Consider the following 26,687-nt stretch of genomic DNA (forward strand, 5'->3'; position numbering starts at 1 on the left):
CTTAAAGTCCTTTGCATTTTGCCAAAGACTTTCCCCAAAGTGTTCCCAAACACAACCATATTGCTATTGTAGAAACACACCTTCTGCTACCTTGCTAGCCTGGGAAATGAGCCATGTTCTATAGGATGTAAGCCCAATTTCAACCTAAGAAATGACAAAACTAAAAAAAAACTATTTTCTTCAGCCAAAAAAAAGAAAAAAACAACCGAATTCAGAACTGCCAAATTTCTTCCTGAAACTTTAATTCCTAAAGCAAAACAAACACATGGCCACATTACCGATGCCAGATCTCCCAAAACTTCCATTGAGACTCATTCGATATTCACGCGCTTTTTCCAATTCTCTCGACACTACAACGAAGAAAGCTCACATCATCGCCGCGACACCTCGTCATTCTAGATCCTAATTATGATTTTCCTCTACGCAAATAGCAAGCATCTCTAACTCTACTCGGTCCAATTCCATCTCATTCCTCAGCAATCACAACTAACTATTGGCAATCAACGCACCAAGCCACAACTACCCAAACAGCAATATGCAGCTCCAGGAAATTGAACTCGGAGCAAATTCAAACAAGCGAAACAAAGCAGGCGGTCGACGCAACCCACTTCGGCAGCCCCCCAAATCAGGAGCCGAAGATCAAAGATCGAAAATCGAAGCTCGGAGGAATCTAACTTCTCCGACAAGGAAGAGGCGCGGCTCAAGAACCGCCAAAAGCTCAATCGGAGGCCACGGCGGAAGCGAAACAAGCACTTCAAAAAAAAATCCAATCGCAAGTGTGACGACCCAAGCCAAGCGGCGGAGCGAGGGGAGGAGGGATGGCGGTGCGTCCGCGCCACTACCCCAGACGTGTGCAGGTGGAAGTGATGCTGTGTTCTTTACTAGCATGAGGCAGAGGCCTAGGGCGGGTGACTATGACTGCCCTTGACAAGAGCTTCGGGTTCTCGAAGTTCTTCGGCCGAGCTTAGGGAAATGGGTCACGTACCCATTTTATAACTCATTTTTAGGAAGCCCATATCTATTTGGGTAACTCACTTTTCTAAAAAATGAGCTCAAATGGGTTAGAGAATATATAATGTCCAAAAAATGGGTTAAAATATGGGTCACCGGTGACTCATATTGTAACCCATATTTTCTAAACCCACCACCCGAATTACTGCTCGGTGCTCAGGCGCCCATCCACGAACGACGCTTCCCAACCTACGCTTCTTGTTGGCCGCCGCGCGCTTCCTTCACCGCTCGTCGCTCGCCGCCTTGCCGCCGCCGCGCGCCGCCACTCGCCGCGCTTTGCCGCTCGTCGTTCGTCGCCTTGGCCGCTCGTCGCTCGCCGCGCCGCCGCTCGTCGCTCGCAGCCCTTCACCGCTCGTCGTGTTCTGTTATTTCAAGTACCCAAATCTCCTTTCAACGAACAAGACGACCCACCGGGCGAAGGCGGGAAGGCGCCGGCGTCTCGGGAGTCAAGAACGACCGCGTCAAAAAAGCCAGCTTTGGACGAGGACGGCCCGTCATCGTCGCGATCACCAACAATTGGCCCGATCGTTTCGGTCTCAAGGCGACAAGCTCGGCTGAGGTGAATCGCAGTTCTTTTGCTCTTTTTGTTTTCTTGAAAATTCGATGCTTTGTTCGTTGAAGACGAATTTAAGTGGCATGTAAAATGGCTCACTTGCTTACCCACGATTGTTTTTGTCCAATCTGTCGATTTGAGAGGTTGCTTACTGGGATTGTGCCGTTTTCGATGCGGGAGCTTGGAAAAAGATAATTGAAAAGCTAACCTCCATTCATTTGCGGGGAAGTTTCTTCAAGGTCCTTGTTTTTCGTTCTTTGGAACTTTGCTTTCCAAAGAAAGTGAATTGTCTTAATAATTTTTCAAATATGTTTTTGGTCCCTCTTTTCTTTGAGGTCCACTATGTTATTGGTGGTGGTGGCGATGGTAGGAATGGAATGAAATGTCCAATGCATAGTTATTTGCAGAATTGTGTTTCCAGCAGTGGAGTGGGCTGGGGTTGATGTGCTGAAGAGGGAATGGAATGAAATGATTGGGGATATGGAATTACATGAAACGATATGGTTATCATTTACTTGATTAATGTTGATTTGCTGAATATTAAGGTTTTTTTTTTTTCGCAATGGGGTAGACATAATAGTAAAAGCCCATAGTCCCATTTTGGTAATCTGAGCCTGAAGATCTTGGTCAATTTGTGCAACTTGTTTGGGTGTTGTGATGCTCCTAATTGTGGACTCGCGGCCTTCGAATTGGCTTTAAGAGTTTCCAACTTTCTTGTTGGCTGCTCCTGGCTATCATACTTGTAACATTGTTTGGGGAACTCGTGTCATCATCACATAATCGATTATGACGTTAATAGGACTGCCTATATCTCTTGGTGGCAAGTGATTTTTTGGCTCATTGGCAAGAGGAACTCTTGTAACATCCTGTTAATATCTACAACTGAAAATTTTGAATGGCTTGTCTACTGCTGGGTGTTTTCTCATCATTGTTGAGATTGTGATCATTCCTTAGTTTGTAGCCGTAATGAAGGGTTTTGATGTAGTTTACTTGTGCATTTTGTCACAAAAGGAAGCTGAACGAACTCTTCGATGCATGCTCTTCTTCCAAATCTCTTCATTCTTTATGTTTGTATGTCACATAGCAATAGAGAGGTCCTTCCTTTCGACCCATTCTCCTACACATAATGTGTGGATTTCAAACTACAATTGCAAATTTTTAAATTGCTCAGAAACTACAGAGGTCACACTTTTCGAAGAAAAAGCGATCGAGACTATGATTAGAGTAGAATTGGCACATTATTCTAATAACATATACATGTGAAGAGGTTAAAGTGAATTAAATGGATGGGTATGAGTTTTCCTAAATTATTAATATGTTCTAGTAATATGGGTCGGGTCGGGTGCGGGTCGGGTATGGGTCGAATTCGGGTATGGGTCACTATATTTGCATTGCATGAAAATGGGTCAAAACGGGTTAAATGGGTGAATATGGGTCGACCCATATTCGACCCGACCCAAACCTGACCCGACCCACCCGTTTGACGGGTCTAGGCCTGGGTGGCCTATCTTGTGTAACGCGTTTTAAAGCCATGAGGTCATTGGGCCCAAAGCGGATAATATTACCCGGTATAGACCGGGGTGTTTCAGCAAGAGAAAGCCCTTCCAAGAAGGGAAGGGAATTGTCACCAATTAGAAGACGTCGTGGCAGAAGGGGGAGGTTAGGGCGGCCTTGTCGTCGTGCGAGTTGTCCGACGTCGACGCCAGTAGAACTCCTCCGGCCAGGAGGAGGATCGGAGGCGACAAAGGACGGCGGGGGGAGGAAGTCGCCATCCTTGCTCGAAAAGGGAGGAGGATCGAAGCAGAAATTTCAGGAATGAAGAGAGAGAGAGAGGTGGGCGCATGGATTTTCGATCTCCCCTCCAACCAAACTCGCGCAAGAATTAGGAAAATTAATAATAAATAAATAATTTTGACCAAAAAAATAATTTCCACCCTGACCATAGGACAACGTTCAAGAGCGAACAGTCAAAAGCGACGGAATCGAAATTCGAAACCCTAGCAGAAACGAAGTATACGAGGCAGAAGAAACGAGAGAAATCCAAAACCCTCCGCCGCGAGCGATGGGCCTTCGCCGACGAGCCGATACCTTCTCCGGCGAGCTGATTCTCTAGCGTCAAAGAGCAACGATTCCCGCGGAGCGGATGCAGCAAAGGAGGCGAACCGGACCTTCGCGAAAGAAGAAGAATACGAATGCGGTTCAGCTTCAAACTGGATAACCAAGATAATTGGGCTCATAACGAGACCAGCCCAAGGCCCAAGTCAATACAAGCCCACGCTAATTTCTCTTTCGCACATAGGACACATATATGCGACTCCAATAAGAAATTAGACTGCAATTGGTAGCTTGATTTGAGTCCGGATAGAATAACAAATTATCCTATCTGGTGTTTGGTAATGTCCTCCAAACCTGATAACCCGGGTATATCTGAATGAAATGTTTGATAACAAATACGGGATACAGATGGGATAAACCTGGATTGAATAAAAGCAATTTAAAAAATTACTTAACAGGTTCAGCTCTGTCAAGATCACGCACAACCTCTCCACTGGCGCCGTCTCTGTCCACTCCCCTACCGCTTACTCCCCCCTCCAACGTCACCCTCCTTGAGCTCCCTGACAACCTCTCCATCTTCACCGTCAATTCCCTCCTCATACCTTACGGCTTCAGCCTCATGGCCTCCGAGACTCGCCCTCCTCTGGGCCTCAACATCAATTGACGCCCACAACTTCAATAGTGCCACCTCGATGCTCGCCACCTCTAGCGTCATCCAAGCATTCGAGGCTGACAAGGGCAACACCAAGATCACCCTCTGCGTCCCCATCGGCACCGCCTTTGTCGAATTGCCTACGAGCGAGAGCTTGCAGTTCGAGCTCACCGTCAATTCCCTCCTCGTCCCTTACGGCTTCGACCTCGTGGCCTTTGAGACTCGCCCTCCTGTTGGCATCAACATCACTAAAGCCCTAATCAGGGGTCACAACTTCAACGCCGCTGCCTCCAAAGTCGTCCAAGAATTCTAGGCCAACAAGGGCGACATCGAGATCGCCCTCTTCGTCCCCACCGACACTACCTTTGACGAATTTCCTATGAGCGAGAGCTTGCAGTTCCAACTCATGGGATAAGAAGGCCGCGGTGCCAGTGTTTCACATCTTGCATTCTTACTATACTCTCGGCTCTTTAGAATCGATTGGTGAATCCTCGAGACAAGAAAAATGAACTAAAAACTTATCATGAAGTTCTAAGGCTTAGCCATCTCCCACAAGGAAAGACCATCAGAAATGGCTTTTCAAACCACTCCGCAGCAATTCAACGCCCTTGCCGATCCCATCAAGAACCTCCCTCTTCTTGTTGGAACCATTTCCGTTCTTTCGTGCCCAATAACTTTCACGCCAATACTTTGACTTCTTTTAGCAAACTTAGGTGTCAAAGCTTTATCCCATCTTATGTTGCACTAAACATATTATAGAATTTTCTATAATTCGGAAGATATTCAACGGAAATCTAATCCTACTTTATCCCATCCTATCACAATCCGAATTCCGACGAGCAAACGCAATTTTAAATCCTCACCCTCATCTCTATTAAACGGACCGATCACATATTTGAAGAGATATGGATAATTAGTATCAATGAATAAAGTTATATAAGGTAATATTTTCTAAGAATCATCGATGAAATCACAAGAGTAAAAACTAATGAACATTATTGAAATCGCCGTAGTTTCTTTAATGCATACATCCGCTACACGTCCGCACCATACCAAGCGAGAAAAAGAAAAATACCGAAAAGTCGGCGATGATTGGTCAATGATGCAACGTGAGACTACCACTACACATCCCTTCACGTCCCACGAGGCTTTCCCTACCACACACCCCTCGCCACGTGTCGCTCCCTCAGTCAGGTCACGAACAATCCAGGAAAACCGTCCCCCTGCTTGCCCTCTCGCCACGTGTCCTCACATATCCAGCCGAAAAGTACTGTACGCTTCAGATAGGCCCGTCCCCCGACAACGAATTGAGTTTCTCCACGTGTCCTTCCCCTCCCGCCCTATATATAGTCAGCTCCTAAAGCTAATCCGAAACAAGACAAACACAAAACTACAAAACGAGCCAAAAAGAAAAAAGAAAAGTAAAAAGACAAAATCGCCCTTCCTTTTTCCATTTCTTTAATCATTTTCCGCAAAAAAAGATCCTCTTCCGCTCGATGGCCAAGAGGCCGACCGCCGCCGAGCCGACTCGCCGGACGCTGACGTTCCCGGCGGTGCACCCCTCCGACCGCACGCCTCCGTCCGCCCTCCTCTCCTCCGTCGCCGACCTCGCGAGGTCGATCCTCGCCTGCAAGTCCGGGCGCTTCGCGTGCAACCGGCGGAACGCCGCCGAGTCGATCCGGAACGTCGCCAACCTCCTCATCTTCCTCGAGGAAGTCGTCGTCCCCACGCCGCCGCCGCCGCCGCGCGCGCCCGGCTCCGTCGCCCTCGGCCTCTCGGAGCTCCACCTGGAGCTCCGGAAGCTCCGGTGCCTCCTCGAGGACTGCACGCGCGACGGGGCGCGCGCGTGGATGCTGGTAAAGTCGGAGCGCGTGGCTGGCCAGTTTCGCTCCTCGGCCCGCGCGATGGCGACGGCGCTGGATGTGCTGCCCATGGAGGACGTCGGCGTGCCGGTCGAAGCGAGGGAGATCGCCGGTTTGTTCGTGAGGCACGCGCGTAAGGTGAGATTCGAAGTTGATGTAGATGATCGGACAGCGCTTAGCGATTTGATGTCGATTTTGAGTCGGTTTGAGTGCGGCATTGCTCCGGAGAGGAGTGCTTTACAGCGTGTTCTTGATTATGTTGGTGTGAGGAGCTGGACCGATTGCCATAAGGAGATCAGGTTCTTGGATGCTGAATTAGGGTTTGAGTTTTCGAGTGTTGAGAAGAGGGAGGTGGAGATTTTGAGTAGTTTGATGGGGTTGATGTGCTACTGTAGATGCGTGCTTTTCAAGGTTGTCGACATCGAATCCAATCGACAATCCAATGAAGAGCATGCTATTAAAGTGCTTGATCACATCAATCCGGATGATTTTCGGTGCCCAATTTCTCTCGAGTTGATGGTCGATCCAGTGACCACAGTCACAGGACATACATATGATAGAGCTTCGATAGTGAAGTGGTTTAGGGCTGGAAATTTCACTTGTCCTAAGACAGGTGAGATGCTTGCAAGCACGGAACTTGTTCCGAATGCAGCGATTAGGCGGTTGATCGAGCAATACTGTTCCGAGAATGGCATTCCTTTTGCTGAATCAGCTCGCAAGAATCGCGATATCACGAGGACTGTTCTCGCCGGGAGTGTGGCAGCAGAAGGAGCCATGAAAATGCTTGCGAGCTATCTTGCTTCCAGGCTGGAGGTTGGGACTGGTGTGGAGAGAAATAGAGCTGCCTATGAGATCCGGCTTCTTGCCAAGACGAGCATTTTTAATAGATCGTGCTTGGTTGAAGCTGGAGCTATTCCTCCCTTGTTAAAGCTGCTGACGTCAAGGGATTCATCAATCCAAGAAAATGCTATTGCAGCTCTTTTGAATCTCTCGAAGCATTCAAAGAGCAAAGCAATTATCGTCAAGAATGGCGGTTTGGCATTGGTTGTGAAGGTTCTCAAATATGGGCATAAGGTTGAAGCTAGGCAGCATGCAGCTGCAACACTGTTTTACCTTGCCTCGATAGAGGAGTATAGGAAATTGATTGGGGAAATTCCAGAAACCATCACAGTTTTAGTGGAGATGGTCAAGAATGGAACCAGTCGTGGCAAGAAGAACGCATTAGTGGCAGTTTTTGGGCTTCTAATGCACCATGGCAATCACAGGAGGGTTCTTGCATCCGGAGCAGTCCCGGTGCTTGTTCAACAGTTGAAGTCTTCTGATAGAGAAGATTTCGTTATTGATTGCCTGGCTGTTCTGTCAAGCATAGCAGAGAAATCTGAGGGAACATCAGTGATTTTACGTGCCAGTGCTTTGTATATAATCATGGGGATTCTGAATTCTTCTACCTCAAGGGTGGGGAGGGAGCATTGTGTGACTCTGTTGCTGGCTCTGTGCATCAATGGTGGAGCAGAAGTTATCTCCAATTTGGTGAAGAGTAGCTCTCTCATGCAATCTCTCTATTCCTTACTGAGCGAGGGCACTTCTCGCGCAAGCAAGAAGGCCAGTGCTCTCATCAGGCTTCTGCAGGATTTTTCTGAAAGAAGATCTTGTGGTTCGCTGCCTGCAATTTTCCAACAGGAACAATCTGTCCATGCTTGGTAACCCGAATTTTTGAGGGAATTATTTTACTTTGTTGCGGTCATCAGTCATGTAGATATTGCTTTATTGTTTTCATCCTTTGTGATGCATTGACAAAATTAGCTCAATTTTTGAAGAGCTAGTTGAGTCATATTGGCTTTCTGCTTTTTACCCATGAAGCCTTCTGTACAAATAACCCCTTGTATTCCGATTCTTTTTCAATGTAATTGACAATAAAATGCCTTGTACCTCTGTAAACATAAAGTTGATTATGCTCCATCAAATCAAAAAAACTTTTTTCTTTTCCTATTATTCTTTGTATGCCAAGTTCCTCTCTCTCTCGCTACGTGATATTGTTGATTTCCCTTCGGTCGACATATCTAGTGCCTTTTCTAGTCTTGATACAACTTGCTCCATGGATGGCCTTTGCTGCTTAAATCCTGTGCATGACAATGCCAGCTTGAGCACTAGATCAAAAGCTTCGGCCAAGTACTCTCCATTGAGTTTTGGATCAGCAAACTCTGCTATGTTACCGCCTTTCGTAAGGACTTTGGCCTGTGAGGTAGAAAGCACATTCATACGACAGCTAATCATAGGGAAAATGACTTTGTCGAATTTGATAAAAGCATTAATCCGTACCATTCTCTCTAGAGGCATCGGTCGATTCATATTTAGATTGATAACCCTCTGTCCAGAGAGAAGCTGCAGAAGTACTATCCCGAAGCTGTAGACATCACCTGAAGCATTGACATGGCGGTTCCTTCTGTACTCAGGATCAACATAACCAAATGTTCCCCTGACTTCTGAGCTCACAAACGACTGGTCCACATCCATCACCTTGGATAATCCAAAATCTGACAGCTTGGCTTCGAAGTTGGCACTAATAAGAATGTTTGTCGGCTGGGAATTGAGCAAGTAACGATAAAAACTTAAAGACAATACAGAGCAAAACTACGGAGATTTGGTTATAAGAGAAGCATGTGCTGTGTAAACTCGGAAACGCACTTTAATATCACGGTGAACAATACAGCCTTCTGGATAGGTGTGGAGAAACCAGAGTCCCCTTGCGCTGTCAATGGCGATTTTGAGTCTTTGGATCCACGAGAGTACTTTATCTTTTCCTGCAGTTCACACCATCTCAGTAAGTGGTCAACGTGGTTAACGTGATAACTCGGGGAACAGATAGACAGGACAGGGTATCGATTCGTACCGAACAGCCACTCTGAGAGGTTACCGTTGTGGCACAACTCATAAACAAGGAAACACTCATCTTCATTCTCACAGTAGCCCAGCAGAGCTACCAGGTTCGGGTGCCGGACATCTGAAAGGCTGGCGACTTCTCTAACGTATGTATCTGTATGGCCTTCGCTAATGATGTGCTTTATGGCCACGTCTTGACCGTTGGAGAGAATGCCCCTGTACACCTTGCCTGCCATGAAAGACTATATAAGTGATCGGATACTTTCTCTGAAGTGCAAAAGTTTCATGTATGTTTCTGGTTCATTTACAAGTTTTTTCTTTCGGGTTTTCGTTCCTTTTTTTTCCCATGTTCTTGGAGATGCCCCTGAGCAGCAGTTAGGGCATGCAGAAGACGATACCAGGCTTTTGTGCCTTCTTATCAATGCTTTTCTTTCCGCAAATTAAGCAAAACCATGGTCTTCCTAAATAGGTCAATGCCAAAAAAATTTGAATCGCTTATTGCCACAAGACCAGGGCTTTGTGCCGTCTTCTTGCTGGCGATGATGGAATGCAATGTGTTCTTCTACCTATTCAATCCTGCTAGCATGTAATGAATCTGATTAAGAAAAAGAGAGCAAGATCTCTAATTCTTACCTGCTATGCCTTGGCCAATGAACTTTGTTGGGTTGAGATTGTTTGTTGCCAAATAAACTTCCTTAATTGATATCTTGAGACCGCTGGAATCCTCGGAAGGCAGTTTTGGTGAATCTGTCAGGATATAGACTATGCAAATCATTCACGGCAAACAAGATTTTAAAAAAAAGAGCAGATGAAGGAAATGGTTTAAGCATGATCTTCAAATGACTTCAACAGTACCTTCTTTTTCTTTTGGGACACGAACTTTAACCCTCTTCTTGAACCATATCCATGCTGCAATAGCTATAACTATGACGATTCCTACCAGACCAGCTATTACAATCCATAGGCCTGTGGATCATCCAAAACAGAAAATTACAACAAACAATTGCAGCACAGAAAAACATCAAGCCTTAAGAAATCATCAGTCGAAATGACTCCTCCCCATGAGCTTGCCTGTTCTAGATTTGATGCCAGGGCTCTTCTTGTTGATACTGTCCTTTTCATCTGAGATGGCTCAAAAAAATGCTTAGATCGTGTGAAAACCTTATCATTGATATTCATTAGCATAGAAATAAAATGGATAACTGATCGACTTATTTCAAAGTATCATAGAACTTTTACCTACGTGAAGACCACTCGGCTCCCCAAGGCATTTGTATACCGACCGTACCCAATTTTTATCACCAGACTTTTTGCCCGTCAATGTAATCAAAGCTGCAAACCGACATAGATCGGCGTCAAGTTTCGCTGTCTCTGTTCCATTAGCGGATGATTTACCAATCTCCTCCCACGTAGCGAGACAAGCGCTGCAACCCTGCTTCGATGAGCCATCTTGATCTTGACCCAGATCACAATCCTTCCTCAAGTTCCTTAAGCTATCTCCTAGCCGAGTCACCACATCTGTGACCAAATAGTCGGAGCAGCCGCCGGCCCCTCTTGTCAGCTTCTCGATTCCACATCCGAGGACATTTGACTCGGTAGCATTCATCGAGGCTAAGCAGTTCTTCTGCTCCATGGCACCGAGGAATATTTGTCCAGTCAGGTTCGCCTGCTGGCCTAGAGCGTAGAGATACTCGTCAAAGGATACTCCGCAACAGTCATGGTTGATGAAGCCACCCCAACTCGCATTTTGGCAAGTTCGGTTAATATCATAAAGGGTGACTTTACCATCCAAAGAACAGTTGGCTATCGCAGTTTGAGAGGACACGAGATTCATCGTGGTGAAGACAACAGATATGATTAGAATAAAGGAGAGTTGCTCTTCATTCTCCAGTTTGTGAAATCTGCAGGAGTTAGCCATGGTCATGGAGGGTTGGTCTACTGAAAATCTACAAGGTGCTTCATGATGAGGATTGAGACAATGGTATACTTTGAGAAAACCAAAATTTTCTTCTTTTTGGTCAATTTAAAGGGGAAACATGATGGATAGAATCCAGGAGGGCTATAGCTTTTGGCTGGAGATCGGGAGAAGAGTATCTTGAAATTATCACTCCCCTCATCTGTATCCACCCTTAACAAGGACTCGAAAAGAGTTGTTGCCATCAGGACAAGTTTTAACCTTTTCTATCCAGATTTCTTATTGTTGTGTGAAAGAGACAGCTCCTTGGAGGGACATGAGCTGAAGATGCAAATGAGGCATATGGCTGGCTGTTACTTCTAATCAAACATGGAGAAGAAGATTGTTGCTGGGTGTCCAAATTGTGCTGTTTTCCTCAGCTTGTTATTTATCTGATATAATATTTGTTGATTCCAATAGTGCTAAGAAGACCGTCCGGGCCGAGAAATGCTATTTTACAATGGAATGAGATGTTTCAATCTCTGATTAAAGATGTGTTTCCTGCCGAATATGCAGATTGTAGGCACTAATTACAAATGTCACGATGACTTTTGGAGTTCCATTTATGCCATCAAGGAAAGAGGACAAGCAGAGAAGATAAAGGGAACGTTAGTATTGCTGCCCAAATTACTTGGTGGATCTTCACGTCTCCTGCCAACTTTCTATTATTTGTTTTCCCTTTGATCTGACACCATCTCAAAAGGATCTTGCCATCTAAGACAACTAGTCACGTACGAGTGCGCACGAGTAACTTTTGGCCATCACAGAGCATGGTAGCCAAGTCGTTAAAAGAGTCATGTTACCTTTTATGAGTTCACAAGTTCGAGCCATGTCGTAAGCGAATCTCCAGTATATTTGTGCCTTAGGCATTTGCGCTACTTCATGCGAAGAGACTTATTGACTTCTAGCACGCCAGCGGAATTGGGACGGTGAGCTCGTACGTTCACGATTGGACATAGCTATATCTGAAATCGAACGTTCCGTAACGGGTGTGAGATCACTACTGAAAAAAGTGACAATAGATGACGAGCAAAACCCTCCCTAAAATCATTCATACTGAATTCATACTGCATAACAGATTCATAGAAGTAAAGATATTTACAGCAATTCATCAAGACTCAAGTTCAAATTTCGCTTTCCAATTTTTGGCACAAAGTAACATAATGTGAAACAAATCTAAACACTAAGGGAGGTTGCTGATGAACCGTTTCATGTCGCCTGAGAACTTGACTCTCATTTTAGAACCCAAAAGACCCCATGACTTTGACCATAAGGACATACTTCATCTGAGAACCCGTTCTGCACGAACAGGATAAACTAAGTATACGATCCGTTCTAACAAATCATACCAACATATTGGTTGAGGCAGGTCCATAGGGTCCATCGAGAGCAATCTCGAGCCTCTCTGCGATTGAGGAAGAGGGGAGAGGGGTCTGATACATCTTATTCCATCTTCCTTCGCTGTTTAATACACAGAAACACGGCCGTCCACATCTTTAACCTGACAAGCAAAGATATTTTGTTGGTGACTTTTGAAGCTCCAAACTTGTCTCACTTTATCATTTGCAGCCAGCGTCAAGATATTTCAAACTTTAGACAGTTCTGCAATACCATAGTTGGATATGAAAATTCTTTCAAGAGCGGGAGTAGGTAAACAAGTTCACGCTCTTGGATCACCTCCTGCATGGCATTTGGGCATTATCATGCACGCGACTCATTATTGATGACCATATTGGTATTAGCAATTGAAATTAACGCACATCGGGCGACACATGCTGATGAATGTTGCCAATCGGTTGTCGATATACGATGACAAATGATTAACAATTATCAACGAGTGTGCCAATGAGCGAAGAATGGTGTACGATCCGTTGAATGCATAAGAAATGTTGAGATGTAATTCAAAGCTCAGGACCTCTGTACTGGGCAATTGAGATCATGGAGCAATTGACACTAATGTTTTGAGAAAACTTCTCGAGAGCAAGAATATGAGATCGTGGAGAATGTGAGCACGAAACTTTCGAAATGGAAGGACGAAGGAACGGTCACTTGGAACTAAGATCATGGGACAGTTGATTTTCAAAGGAATAATCCTTGAGAACAAGATCAAGAGATCGTAAAAGTGTTAGCACAAGAATTTTGGGAACGGAAGAGCATCACACAATCGATGGAAACGTTTGAGGAAAATGCAATAGCTAGGGAGCACTTACCACACATCTATTATAAATACTATTGGTCACTTATTAAAGAGAATCCCGCACAAATCAAACAAGTACACTATCTTTCAGTATCTTTACTTTCCTATATTAATTTTTTTTTTATTTTCCAATGGCATATTTCTTAGCTTTAGTTTCCTAATTCGCGTCATCGATTAAGTTTCGGCGTGCATCTTTATCTCAGCATATTCAGGCTGTGTTGTCGATTAAATCTGGCATAATTTGTTTACATTCAATTCGTTTGTAATAGTTGTACTCTCTGAGTCTCGTCATTGATTAAATTATGACACGATTTTCATGTGTATAGTTTTAGTCAAAGTAAAGCTGTTAATTTTTTCGTTTGGTTGGACATCATCCGGTGGCGTAAAACCTGCTTCCTTTAATAAAAATCAAAGAATGATTTTTGGTAAACTTCCGCAACGAAGTACTTCGTAATTCTAACAAATAGGAGGGAAAAATTAAATGAAAAAAGTGGGATATAAAAGGTAAAAGAGAAAAAAAAGAAAAAGAAAAAGAATAATATTTTTGGTCTTTTGAGGATTCCTCTTATCAATTTTTATTGGGAGAAGTGCATTATAAATCCTAAAAATTGTTGAGAAAGTACAATTGAATTCTAAAATTGTCACAAAGTGCATCAAATCTCAAGTTGATGCAATCAAGTCATTTCGTTAAATTTAGCTAACAGAAAATGTTGACATGGATTTTTTTTTTATTTCCTCTCTCCTACGTGACGTCCTATGTGACATTAAAATTAACTAAAGTACTAAAACGATATGGTTTTGGTACAAATCCTAATTTTTTACACAAAATCTTAATTATATTAGGTTGAAATAAGTCTAAAAGTTTTCCCAAAAACAAAAAGACAAACTAAACAAAAAGAAAGGGTAAAAATAATAAAAAAACGCACACAAAAAAGAAAAAAATCCCAAAGGTGGAGGGCTTGGCCAACACTAAATGATTAAGAGGTTTTTTATTTTTATTTTTTCTCTCTTACCTAGCTCTAAAGTTAACTAAGGCACCAAAACGAGTCATTTTGGGTCACGTGCAAAAAATGTTAATAGTTAACTTTAGCGTCTAGTAGGAGAGAGAAAATAATAAGAAAGGGCCACGTCGGCAATTATTGTTAGCCAAGTTTTGACAGAATCAACGAAAAAATTTAATTGTAACAATTTGATAAATTTTAAGATTTGGCTATACTGTTTGAAAAGTGTTAGGATTCGATTGCTGCCAAGTTTTAGCCTTTGTAATTGCACTTCTACCAATTTTATTTTGGATTAATATCACGAAAAATCTGGAATCGATACACTCGTGATAAATTCATCATAAACTAATTTTTTGATCACCGAAAATCCCAAATTGGTACACTCGTAACAATTTACCTCAAATTAATTTTTTGATCACTAAAAGCCCTAAATCGGTACATTTGTAACAATTTGACTTTCCGTTAGTTTTAACGAAAAATCACAAACGAGTATACCTATAACAAACGGAGATAAAGTCCCAAATTAGCACATCATATATCATCCAACTCGGCAATTATTTGATGAAAATTAACGAAGACTAAATTTGTGTGTACCGATTTGAAATTTTCTATGGTCAAGAAATTAATTTAAGATAAATTTATATCAATTTGGGGTTTTTGGAGGATATTACGTCAATTATTATTTTCCATGAATTTAATGTTGTTGAACCATTTCACTCTATCTGGTTCATCGTCTCCGCTTCTTCTGCGTTTCTCTCTCAGCTTTTCGTTTTTCCCCCACTTTCCCCCCCCCCCAAGTCGCAGACACCACCAATGCGGCCATCCCCGCAACCGCAAGCTCCTCCCGACGGAACGACGCTCGCCCGTTGAAGGCCCCCCTCCCCCTAGTCCCCTTCCATCTCCCCGTTGCTTGCATGGAAGAATCGGAGAGACGACAACAACGACGCCGCGGCGGCGGCCTCGACTGGGACAAGCTCCTCGCCGCCGCCGACGCCGACGACGACGCCGGCCGCCCCCCGCCGGTCCTGATCGTCACGCGCTCCTCCTCCTCCTCCTCCTCCGGCTGCTCCTTCGGAGGCCCTCTTCCCGTGATGGAGTCCGACGACTGGATCGCGGGCCTCAGCGACCAGAAGCTGGCGGAGTCCATCGCCAGCAAGGCCCGCACCCTCAGAGACGTCCAGCGGCGCTTGCACGACGGCGGGGATAAGCTCCGGTCGATGCTCAGGCGCCTCGAGGAGGAGCAGGAGCGGAGGAAGCTCCGCCGTGTCGAGAAGGTTTTGCTCTAAAAACTTTGTCTGTTGGTTTTGATGTTGATTTCGATCGCCCGGCAGCAGATTGGACGGCTCGATGAAGTGGGGTTGGCGTGTGTTTTTTTGACAATAGCTAGTTTGTGGTGGAGTTCGTTAAACCTTTTGCAGATGATCGAGTAGATTAAGGTTGTGGGCTTTTTGTCGTTAACTCTTTCCGAATGAAATCGTATTTACAATACCTACTGAGCGCTCCCAGTGAACGGGTTTATAGTCTTATGCTTGCAATTTCGCAATGCTGTTGCTCAATACACCCGGCGAGAGCTGAGTTCAAGAAAAGTCCTAATTTTTTGTGCAAAGTAAGTCCCTTTTTCATGTTAATGAAAAGTAGGAAGGATCTATGATGTGGTCGAGTTCAAACCTCAGGGACAGCATTCTCCTTTCCTTATGACGACTCGGAATCTTTTACTTTCAAATTGAAAGATGACATTTTTTAGCGTTTGCCCGTGGCATTAAGTCGACGTTTGTAGATAGGCAACACCTGCATTTGACATTTTCCTCACAGTAGACATGTATGCTTTAGGGGAGTAGCTGTTGGAGGATGCAGTCTGAGAGTTGAAGTCAACTTTTCAGATTTTCTGCTTGTTGTTTGAGCCATTGTTCCTTCATCCTGATTATCTATTTTGTTTTACTCTTGCTATGATGTGAGAAAAGTTAAGATAGATAAGAAAATATTATTGAAGCTTGAGTTTTGATTATGGGTATTTGCTTAGCTTGATAGCCTGTTTAGCGCGATATCAAACATAACATCTGCAAACAATACAAGTTGTGTTGTGAGCAAATTACCAGGTCAAGTTTCAAATGGTTGACTTAATTTTTGAAGATCTTTGGAATAACTGATTCTTCTCATGCAATTGTCTTAGTGGTCAGCTAAACGAGATGTAATTAGGTCGCTCTGTGCCACTTGGTTTTGGACATTCTCATGATCTTGGAAATAAAATAGAGTTAATCATTTTCCTTGTGCCCATTTACTGTTTTTCATTTGCTGCTATGATTAAACAAGGGTAATAATGAAGACATTCAAACTTGATACTGGTCATCGTTAATAAATTCAGACTTTAAGCTTGGATGGAATTGTAATATGAAGCAGATTATGTTATGGTTAATGTGGATGTCCATATAGCTGTAGAGTTCTTAGCACATGTCAATCTCAGCGAGCGGATCTTCTCTTTTTTTACTTTGTCAGGATGCTGATGAAAGTGAGGAGCCCACGCAGTCCACTAGTGCAATTGCTCATGGTGAGGACTTGGCTGTTCTGATGACATCATTATTATATCTTTTGATAGTTTTTCGAAAATTTGAGCTTGGTTATACCATGCCCATGGTGGTTGATTGGTGTATATAATTTTTCTGAATAGTTATTTTTGTTGAGAGGGTGGAATAATTATTGGCGCCGATGCTTATATTGCATCACTGAAGTGGCTTACTGCCAAATTTTGTGCGCTTGTGAACCTTAGAGCGTCTTATGCTTTTACCTGATCTTTAGCGCTGTGGATTTGATGCTGGAGGACAAATGTGATCTACTTTGGGACCTCTTATGCTGCTGCGCCATTATGTAGAAGATTAGATACTTGCCCAAGCTTGTTACAATATGTGGCTTTGGCTTGTTTATGATTCCCTCTCATCCTCAAATATGTTGATTTTTGCAATCATTTTTTCGGACCTCTTATGCTGGTGCGCCGTTATGTAGAAGATTAGATACTTGGCCCAAGCTTGTTATGATGTGTGGCTTTGGCTTGTTTATGATTCCCTCTCATCCTCAAATATGTTGATTTTTGTCAATCATTTTTTCCTTTCTTTTCTTAGCCTTCTTACCTTATGTGGTCTAAACTTGTTATATTGCTTATATTATAAAATCTTATGCATTGATTACGCCATATCAGATATTAATATAGTTTATACTTTTCCCAAACCTTGCGTTTCCAACCCTCAGTGAAGAGTTACACGATAAAAGAAAAGGTAAAAGGCCATGTTTCTGAGACTTGTACATGGCATTACCATTTGTATTTGAATTTACTTTTGGTTGTCATCGTTGGCACTGAGATCTGAACGCTGTGCATTTTGGCAATTGAAAAGCGTTTCAGTGGCAAAAGGAACGCTAAAAGTACAGCGTTGAAGGCGATAGTAGCCATATGAGTTTGAGTGAAGTGGGACATCGTGATTCAAGCTTTTAATGAGCAACTCAAAAGCATTCTGGAACCATCTCTAGTCAAAACAAGGATAGTGAAATCAAATAGAATCTCATCTGCTTCATTTTCCAAATTACAATTTACTCGTGCTTGTTTTTTTGCAAGTCACCTAGCACCTTTACCTGTTACCAAATTTCTGGCCAGTTAATTCACTTTTTCATTATCTCAGCTAGTTCTGCTTCCTAATGATTAGCAGAGAGTATATAATAATTCTCAGTTCTGAAGCTGAGAACTGACGTGGAAATTTTGGTAGAAGAACAAACAAATAAACAATTCGGATACAAGAAACTACATAGGTGAAGTTGGAGATTACGTTATTGGAAAGAGGACTAGATAGAAAGAGATAGAGAACAATCCTGAGATGTAAAGGAAACTGAGAGCAAATAAGGGGCTGATAAAGATTAAATTTAGAGGAGGAGAGAATAACTAATGGTTTCCCCACAGAGACCTAGGCAGCTCACCACTTTCTCCTCTGCCTTGTGGTAGTGTTTGTCTCCCTTTCTGTTAGTTTTTCCCCTCTTTCATGTAGTGGTTGTCTTTACTAGCACCCTTGGAGATGTGTAGCATTAGTTTGAGACGCTAAGTTCCGTTCAATTTTTTATTGACTGTAGCTCATTGCTGGAGTGCCATTATTCTGTCTTATCCTGCCAGATGATGTCTCCAAATAACACGAGGTGTTCTCTCAATCTATATTTTATATCACCGTGATAAATTAGTGTTTATAGAAGACATCATTTTCGCCAGAAGAAGTGCGCTTTCCAGATCTGTTTTTGATTCTGCGACTACAGGTTGCACTTTCTCATATACTCCGGTTGTTCAAGTAACACAACAGCAAGAAAATTCTTATGGAATTCTGAGGTTTGAAGCATGAGGCTAGAGCTGAATAGATAATAGGGATATGACATCTTAAGTAGGAATGCATTTTGACCATGTTGGTGTTCTTTCTACTCTAACTTCCATATGTGGAGCCTTAGACAAGTCAAATGGATTTCATTTCAAATTTAGTGGACTGCATAATTTTTTTATAATTAGTTACAGTAATTGGTGCTAGCTATGCTCATGATATCTTTCAATCATCAGTCTTGTCTTATACAACACGTGCGAGGAACTGACGTGCTTCTTTAGGTGCATCTGATGGCTTAAGAGAAGTGACAACACAATTGACAGCCCCCCTGCAGTCCTCGTTCGCAAAGATTTTTTCTGAAAAATTGGAGGACAAAGTATGGTTGGTTTGCCACAATTACGTTTTTCGTTAATATACTGCTGGAGCTGTGTACTGAGTTTTCTTCACAGACTCCTTGTAGAGCTTCCAACTTGCATAAGAATGAACCACCTAGCATGACTTGCTCAAATCCGCTAATAAAGAAATCCATTGGAAAGATCTCGCCAAGAAAAAGGAAAAGTGCTTATACGTCTTCCAGAAAACAGCCATTTAAGGGACCAAGAAATCTTTCGGTGGAACGAGCCGATCATTTACCTAACGGTGACCGGAAGACTAGATCATCATCCATTTATACCTTACGTGGTCATGACGGAATGTTTTCTAGTCGATATTCCAGAAGGTGAGTTATTTTGCTTATATATAGTGCTTTTTCTTCCTTGTCCTTACCTTACATGGAAGAGTCAATTGTAAACATTTGCACCATTATGACATGGTTGCAGTATATGAGTCTATTTTTATAATTCACTGAGGAAAGATAGTTTGAAATTGAAATTGCCAATTTTTTCTTACTTCACCATATAGAACGTAATCTATTTTGATAATTCCAAAGTGAGCTGACATTGATGAAGATGATATTTTGACTATTCACTGGGAATATAGTTCCTTGCTTCATGGTAGCGCTGATGCTATGATTGACTAATAATAGTTCTCAGTTTGATATGTTACAATTTGATTTGGAATGCCTGGTAGGACCTGGACCCTTATCTGCACCTGGATGATGTCTCGGCAGTTGCTTTTGACACCATTTGCAGCACTGTTAGTGAGCTATCATTCAATTGACCAGATGATGCCTTTCTTTGGGATTCTACTTTGATATCTGGTGACAATCACTTGTTAGTCTTAGAGATGAAACTTAGATAATGACATCTTTAGGTTTACCCAGGAAGGTTAGTTGCCGCATCATATTTATGCACTGCCAGAATGTATGAGTCCTTCCATTGGGCGTCCAGCCTAACTCTGATCAGTATTAGTTGTTCGTAGCTGCATTTATCATTTTCAATTTGGAGTTGACCAAAACATAACGATCATAAGAATCAATGGTAGGGAAAATGATTTCCATGGTCAACTTTTCAAAGATTTGAAGACTAAAAAGGTACGCTCATTCTTTTTATTTGTCACCTTTGCAGATAGATTAATCTGATATCTTGGATATGATTGTCATTTGTCTAAAGCAATTTATGTATGTCTGTTATCCCCGGTTATATCTGGTATAAATATTTCACTTGTAAAAGAAGTACAATTAGCATGCGAACTGTTATACTTGATCTTTTCTTTCTTACTTATTGCATTCAAACACAACCGGAGGGCTTGAATTTGATCCTTAACCAGTTCATGTGTGTAGACTTTGAGTTGATCAAGTATTTATACTATCTTTAGGAGAAAATCAGTGACAGGTAAGTTATATTGGCATCTCCCTAATTTACATGTGATTTATAGCAACTTTTAAGCTGAAAAGCTCTACATGTCCCTGTGCTGGCAATCCTGTGGGATTTTCCATTATAAATCATTGGTTTTTCTTTGTTTTGCTTGAGGTTTCATAACAAGAAGTTTTTGGTCTATTATACTAGAAAATGATATGCCTGGTGACATTGGCATATTGAAAGCAAAATTTTAGGATAAGTTTGCTATGGCATAACTGGTTATTAAACACGAATGGTGAAGATTTCGAGTCAATACCTCTTAGTTGTTATGTAGAAAAGGAAGCTTTTATTGTCTCTGAAGTTGCATTGGTAAAGTAAATGTCATACAGAACAGTTTATCCAAAGCGTATTTGTGGCCTGTGCATTGTTCACTATTTAACATTTCTTGGGAGTTGTTCTCTTCTGGTCTTTTCAAGGCTTTTTTATCTGCTTTAATTAATCTATTTATTGTAATCTTTTTAAACAGGAGCCAACAGTTGTTCTTGTCGACGAGGAAGAATGTCAACAAGTGGAGAGAACTGAAGGAGTTGACAGAGTGAATGAATGGTAATTGAACTGTTCCAGTATTTTTTCCTCTGTGTCTACTATTTGAGGCAAGTTTTGTGGGAAATATTATTAATTTGACTTTTTTGTGCTTTTTCAGTATGAAAGACGCTACAATCTACTATCCGTCAAGGTATCTGATTCTTCTTCTTATTGAAAATGTTGCCATTAATCACTTAGAGATAACTTTTGTCATTATCTCTTGCCAGGTATGATCCACAATCCGTTGAAATTTGTTATGCAGACATAGAATGCCTTGCTCCCGAGCATTATTTGACGTCACCTATCATGAACTTTTACATTCTGTAAGTATCTCTAACAAATTTAGATTTGCTCTAAGTCAAAAAAGGGAAAAACACATTAAGCAAAGAAAAGAAAGAGAGAACATTCCTTGACTTCCGTTGCCTTTGTTATCGATATCCACAGAATTAACCAAAATCTTGAACTTTGGAGGGAAACATATGCTGTTATTGGCGTAGCATAGGCCTAGGATTGGCTGTTCCCCCAGGGCATTTAGCAATATCATTACTTCTTTTTCTTTTTCCTATCTTAGGTCTGTTTGATTGGTTGTATCTATCGGTAATTATGCATAATTCCCAGATATTCTTCAAACTTCCTTTATGAGTCCTCTCTATGTATACCTATTTGTGGTTTTAATCTTTATAGCCTCTTATTGCTATTCTGCCGTGTAGATTTTCTGCCTAGATATTATGGTGATATCTGTTACCTTCTATTTTGGTACTAATTTCTTGATGGTTTAATGGCTAGATACCTACAACAGCAAGCTTTGGAGTCGGATAAAGGAATACATGATTATCATTTCTTTAATACTTATTTCTACAAGAAGCTCCAAGAGGCATTATCATGCGAGGTGACCTTTTCCTCAGTTTCTCCTCTTGATGGATTTATTGCGAAGAATGAATGTCCATCTATTATTTCTACCATGCTTTGTGGTTGATTGGATTGTACTAACTCTATGCGTTGACTGTACTATCTTTGGTTAAAGCAATATGGAGGCTTTTTGTACAAGATATATTTATGCTATTTGTTCGAGTGCTTTTTTTTTTTACACCAAATTTTGTACTGATTTTTGGTACTTAGGTGAGCATTAGTTCTTGTATGGGTGCCTACTAGTTTCTTTATCCTTTTCCACACATTATTGTTTCGGGTTAATGCCCTCTTTGTTAGTGAAATGATGACATCTGCTCTTTCATATAGGCATTCAGGTGCCCTATTGTTTCTATATATTATCCTATGAAAGATTTTCATGTGATAAGCAGGGAAAGGAGAAAGATGCCCTTTTTGTTAAGTTTAGAAGGTGGTGGAAGGGCGTGAACATATTTCAGAAGGCTTATGTCTTTATACCAATACATGAGGAGTAAGTTCAATAATCTTGTATCTTCAATAAGGTTTCTACAATTTGCTGCTTAGATTTTTGTAAAGGCTCTTTGTTGTTGGTTAACAGGTTCTTAAGGAAGATATGCACAAGATGCTAGTACTTCAATGTGGTTCTGATTGTCAAAACTGAGTCCTAGATAGATTAGACCTCTCTTGATACATAGGTCGAGCGTCAGTACCAGTGGTTGGATGTTTGGTTGCAAGAACTGTCGTTTCAGCCTTTAATATTTGCAATACCAACAGGTTGGATTAGTAGCTTGAGGGTTGAGTTAAATAAGAAACAATCATTAGTAGTAACAAGTCATGAAAGCTGTACCATGGATATACCTTGAGGTTAAGTTACCTAAGAATGAAGCATTAGTAGTGATGAGTCATGAAACTTATCGCATGGCTAAGGATGCCCCAAATAGTTTTTGTCTGCCAGCCAAAAGAAGGATTATTATTAATGAGTCATGAAAGTGAAACTCACCTGTAAACTCAATAATATCCATTTGCCCATGTGTTTTAATGAACTCTCTAAGACTTTTGGATCTAGATTAGTGACAATAAGAATTTGGTAATTTGGTTCTTTCCATCCATTTGACTTTTGTGATGATTCCTGCATAATTTTCTGTGTTGAAGACATAAAGACCACCCTAGACCTGTCCCCTTCATGGTGAGCAGCATGCCACGGCTAACCTGTCCGGCAGTGTAAAGATAGTATAGATAAATGGATTTGTCTGAAAGGTACAAGAGAGAAAGAAGACTAATGCGAAATTAAAACTCTGGTTATTATTGTGGCTGGACATTGCGCATATTTGAAATATGGTTGTTGGCAATCTCACATAATTGAGTCAGTTCCTGAAAAATGAGTTTGAGTGGTCCAGGCCAGCATAGCCTCTTCACAACAAGGGCGGATAGGATATGAGATTCTCTCCAATTTCAGTTATAAGTCCAAAGTGAAGGACATTACAAACAGGGAAACTACATGATCAGCATCCAAATAATCTGTGTTCCAATAAAATTGTTAGAATGTCCAACCCAAAACCTTAAACTGATAGGTGGAGGGAGACTACATGAATATGTTGCCATGGAAACCCCATAGACAAGCGATGTGGGAAGCTTTAACACGTTCTTTGACGTACAAATTGGACTGAGAACGACTTGTGGAATTGACGAATAGGGAGAGCCTCACGCGGAAATAAACCAGAGGCGGAAGTTGGCTCTGCTATCATGTTAGAATGTCTAACCAAAAAGTTTAAAATGATAAATGGGGGACACTACGTGGTATAAGGCCTATTGAAATCCCATAGAGAAGAGATGTAGGATGATTTAACAAAGAGAATTTGCTGGTCCACTATCATTTTATGTATTGTCTAAATGGTGTGCTGCTAATGTAGTAGGACGATCTTGGGCCGAAGTATAAATTAGCATTCAACAGTAGAATTTATATTCAGTTCGAGTTATTTAATTTTAAATTGCTAATATACATGTGGATTTATGCATTATTTCCTATTCTTCTTACTCTAAATTGCATGAGGGCTTAAATGGTGCCACTTGTTCGTTCTTTGGTGCATCTAATTTAAATTATCTAGGTGATTGGCGTTTTGGAGCCTGAGGAAGCAACTGAAGTAGCTTGACCCCATTATTGCTCTTTCACATTCTACTTTGTGAAATTTCTAATTTATGCATCTCCTTTGATCCTGTCAGCCTTCATTGGAGCTTGGCAATTATCTGCATTCCTGACGAGGATTGTCACTCTGGCCCTATTATACTTCATCTTGATTCACTTCGGCTTCATCGTAGTAGATCAATTTTTGATTACATTAGAAGGTGAGCTTGAAAGAATCCTGTGGTTGATGCATCATTGAAAATGTTCAGATTTTCCAGATGAAGTGGCATCTCATGCTTTTTTTGTGCCAAAATATTTGTAGTTGAAGTATGGAAGCCATCTAATATGAAGTACATGCCATTTCCCAAATGCAGAGAGAGCATTGGTTTATGATCCTTGGTCTAAGTCATAAGAACAATGTAGTAGAGAGATATCAATTTCCGTAGAGTTTTGTGAGATGAGTGTTGTTGTCTCGCTTGCTGGAGGTTGACCGAGAAGTTTTAAGAATTCTCGGTAGTGGCAATAACTTAAACAATATGTTGTGGACTTATTTTGTTACCCTCAGTGTAGGTAGCGCATTTGAATTTTGTGTGGCCATATTCTGAATCAACGGATCCTTTGTTTCTAAGATACCTTTAAGTCATAGCAGAAATGTTGGCATTTGTGCGAGATGTACACTGGTTCTTCCGCGCCTTTTTTTTTCCTGGCCAGATGGTTCTTCCATATTGCATTTCACAATCTTTGCATGAATGCGTGAAGTTGACTAACAGTGGTGTACAATTGACACTAATACAGATTCTCGAAGCAAAATGTCCATGTTAAGCCCACAATACATCTGGAAGTATGTTGAGATTTGCATGATATAATTTTTGAGTTTGGTTTATCTCCCACTTTATTATACTTAGCTCCTGTATACGTGGAAGTGGTACTTTGTTTTAGATTTGGACCATGTTCATACTTTCCATTGTTTATGTGGATGTCTGCATATATTTTATCGATTTACTAAGGTCCTAGTATGCTTCTGCAGCTTTTTGGTTGAAGAATGGAGTTATCTGAGGCAACAAGTTGCTCCTTCAGATCTTCTAATTGAAGAAGAGATTTGGGAGGTGCTCCCTGATAGAATTGGTGACAAGATAATTGCCGTAAATATCTTTCCAGATTACCTTTCAATAATCTTTTCATGCTTGTGCTGTTCTGCTATTTACAGTGACGTGGGTTAGAACAGTGATTAGAAAAGAAGTGTCCGTTCTTCAATGTAAAATTCACTGGAATCGTTCTGTGTAGAAAAGGCATAAAGCTTTGATAATAACTACAAATTGGAGATTGTTATGATATAGGGGCAATAATACAATCTCTCAAAATTGGAAAGCATCAATATGTCTGGGATAGTTCATTGCAGCAAATGGGAAGTTGCAATTCAGGGTTCTGTTCCTTGGTGGATGATACTTGTTCCAAGTCAATATGAAAGCCCTTGATTCCAACCATTGGTGTTGCAGGAGCGTGTGCCGTTATCTAAAATTGGGTATATATACTTAGGGAGTTTCTTTTGAAAAAAAGAAAGATAAAAGGGACGAGAGAGTTGGTTGGGTCGATTTCTACAACTTAGACGGTACCTACTTTTTCTAAATTGTTTATCGATTGACTTGTCCTTTTATAATTTTTCTGTCTCATCCTAGGTTCCTCAACAGAAAAATGACTATGATTGTGGTCTCTTCGTACTTCACTTCATGGAACGCTTCACTGAAGAAGCTCCTGATAGGCTGAAAAAGAAGGATTTAGCTATGGTACAGGATTTTCTTTCTGATTTCTCTCTTAGGAATTCATGAACATCTGGAGGTTCTCGTCTCACCTGTGGCAAACATTTTCAGCTCATTATTTATGTATTTACATTTCTGTTTTCAGTTTGGTAAGCAGTGGTTCAAGCCTGAAGAAGCCTCTGGTTTGAGAGTGAAAATCCAGAATTTACTTGTGAAAGAATTTCAAGATTCAACAGAGGGTCAACATGCTTCGGGTTCTTCAGACTCAGATGAAGCCCCGGCAGTGGCAGAGTGTGTGGACATCAAAGATCCTTGATCATTTACATTTGATTGGGGGCAACTGACAGAGCCGATCCAAATGCTTCGGTCCTAGTTTCCTTCATCTACTTATCGAACTAACATCTTCTGCTGTACAGGATATCCGGAATCAGTTTTGTATAGCCTGGAATTGTCCAAATACAGAATTTCAGAGAAGAGGGGGCACCTGTTGGGACCCAGTTATCGAGTGTTCCTTGGTTCATCCATTTTTTGCAAGTACCATATTGTTCATGCTCTTGTACAGGAGGATAACGCGATGTTCTGAATTTTCACATATAGATGGTGCTAAAGAGATTCTGTCTCTTATCATTTAGACGTAAGGGGTATCCCCAACCAAATTTTATTGGGCATGTAAGCTTTGGGCAGTTTGAAGACATGCTCGACTTGTAAAGAAAAACTGGGACATTTTATCGCGGAATATTGCTTAGATTTCATTCAGTTGTTTTTCTCTGGTGGAGCTCAACATTGGATGTTTACCGTTCATAATAATTTGAGGGTTCCTCATCCTTTGCTGTTTTAGATGGAAGTCAAATGTCAAGAAGTTTTATTGCTCGGCCTCAAATTAAGGGCACCAGCCAGTTTAAGTACCGGCAATTAAGTCTTGAGGATTTGGTCTGATCTAATTTTTGTATTCTTTTTATGAGAATCAAGTGTCACGGTCCAGGGGTTTCGAGGCACGATGGATCGAGGAAGTGACCCAAATGATCGGGTGAGTCTTGAAGCTTTTAAGGGCCTAGGATTTCTTGAGTACTCTATAGTATTCTTGAGGGCAATAT

The 26,687-nt window shown here is 41.6% G+C and overlaps 3 protein-coding genes across 5 annotated transcripts; 2 read left to right on the forward strand and 1 right to left on the reverse strand.

The window, feature by feature from the left end:
- The first annotated feature begins 5,634 nt into the window (after window positions 1-5,634).
- LOC115686291 (U-box domain-containing protein 19-like) lies at window positions 5,635-8,122 on the forward strand. Its single transcript, XM_030611522.2, has one exon. The coding sequence runs from the start codon at window positions 5,768-5,770 to the stop codon at window positions 7,835-7,837; it is 2,070 nt and encodes a 689-aa protein (XP_030467382.2). The 5' UTR covers window positions 5,635-5,767; the 3' UTR covers window positions 7,838-8,122.
- On the reverse strand, window positions 8,123-10,931 carry LOC115686303 (probable LRR receptor-like serine/threonine-protein kinase At2g28960). The gene is made up of 8 exons (XM_056308397.1): window positions 10,253-10,931; window positions 10,085-10,135; window positions 9,869-9,979; window positions 9,647-9,760; window positions 9,024-9,242; window positions 8,819-8,934; window positions 8,528-8,713; window positions 8,123-8,368 (listed from the first exon to the last, which is right to left on the reverse strand). The coding sequence occupies exons 1-8, from the start codon at window positions 10,929-10,931 to the stop codon at window positions 8,123-8,125; spliced, it is 1,722 nt and encodes a 573-aa protein (XP_056164372.1).
- Window positions 10,932-14,863: 3,932 nt separating this feature from the next.
- LOC115686297 (ubiquitin-like-specific protease 1D) lies at window positions 14,864-26,359 on the forward strand. 3 transcript variants are annotated; one of them, XM_056321204.1, is made up of 15 exons: window positions 14,864-15,439; window positions 16,659-16,710; window positions 18,787-18,881; window positions 18,955-19,223; window positions 19,574-19,639; window positions 19,928-19,976; window positions 20,771-20,850; window positions 20,948-20,980; window positions 21,057-21,152; window positions 21,616-21,718; window positions 22,128-22,225; window positions 23,935-24,057; window positions 24,864-24,978; window positions 25,513-25,620; window positions 25,739-26,359. In XM_056321204.1, the coding sequence occupies exons 1-15, from the start codon at window positions 15,080-15,082 to the stop codon at window positions 25,907-25,909; spliced, it is 1,818 nt and encodes a 605-aa protein (XP_056177179.1). In that variant the 5' UTR covers window positions 14,864-15,079; the 3' UTR covers window positions 25,910-26,359. The 3 variants fall into 3 exon arrangements, with proteins under 3 accessions (XP_056177179.1, XP_056177184.1, XP_030467392.2); XM_056321209.1 differs by lacking the exon at window positions 21,057-21,152; XM_030611532.2 differs by lacking the exon at window positions 19,574-19,639.
- Window positions 26,360-26,687: the final 328 nt, after the last annotated feature.

The sequence above is a fragment of the Syzygium oleosum genome, unplaced genomic scaffold (assembly GCF_021117445.2).
Source record: "Syzygium oleosum isolate NSW1041296 unplaced genomic scaffold, Sole_v2.1 Sole_v2.01, whole genome shotgun sequence".
NCBI lineage: Eukaryota > Viridiplantae > Streptophyta > Magnoliopsida > Myrtales > Myrtaceae > Syzygium > Syzygium oleosum.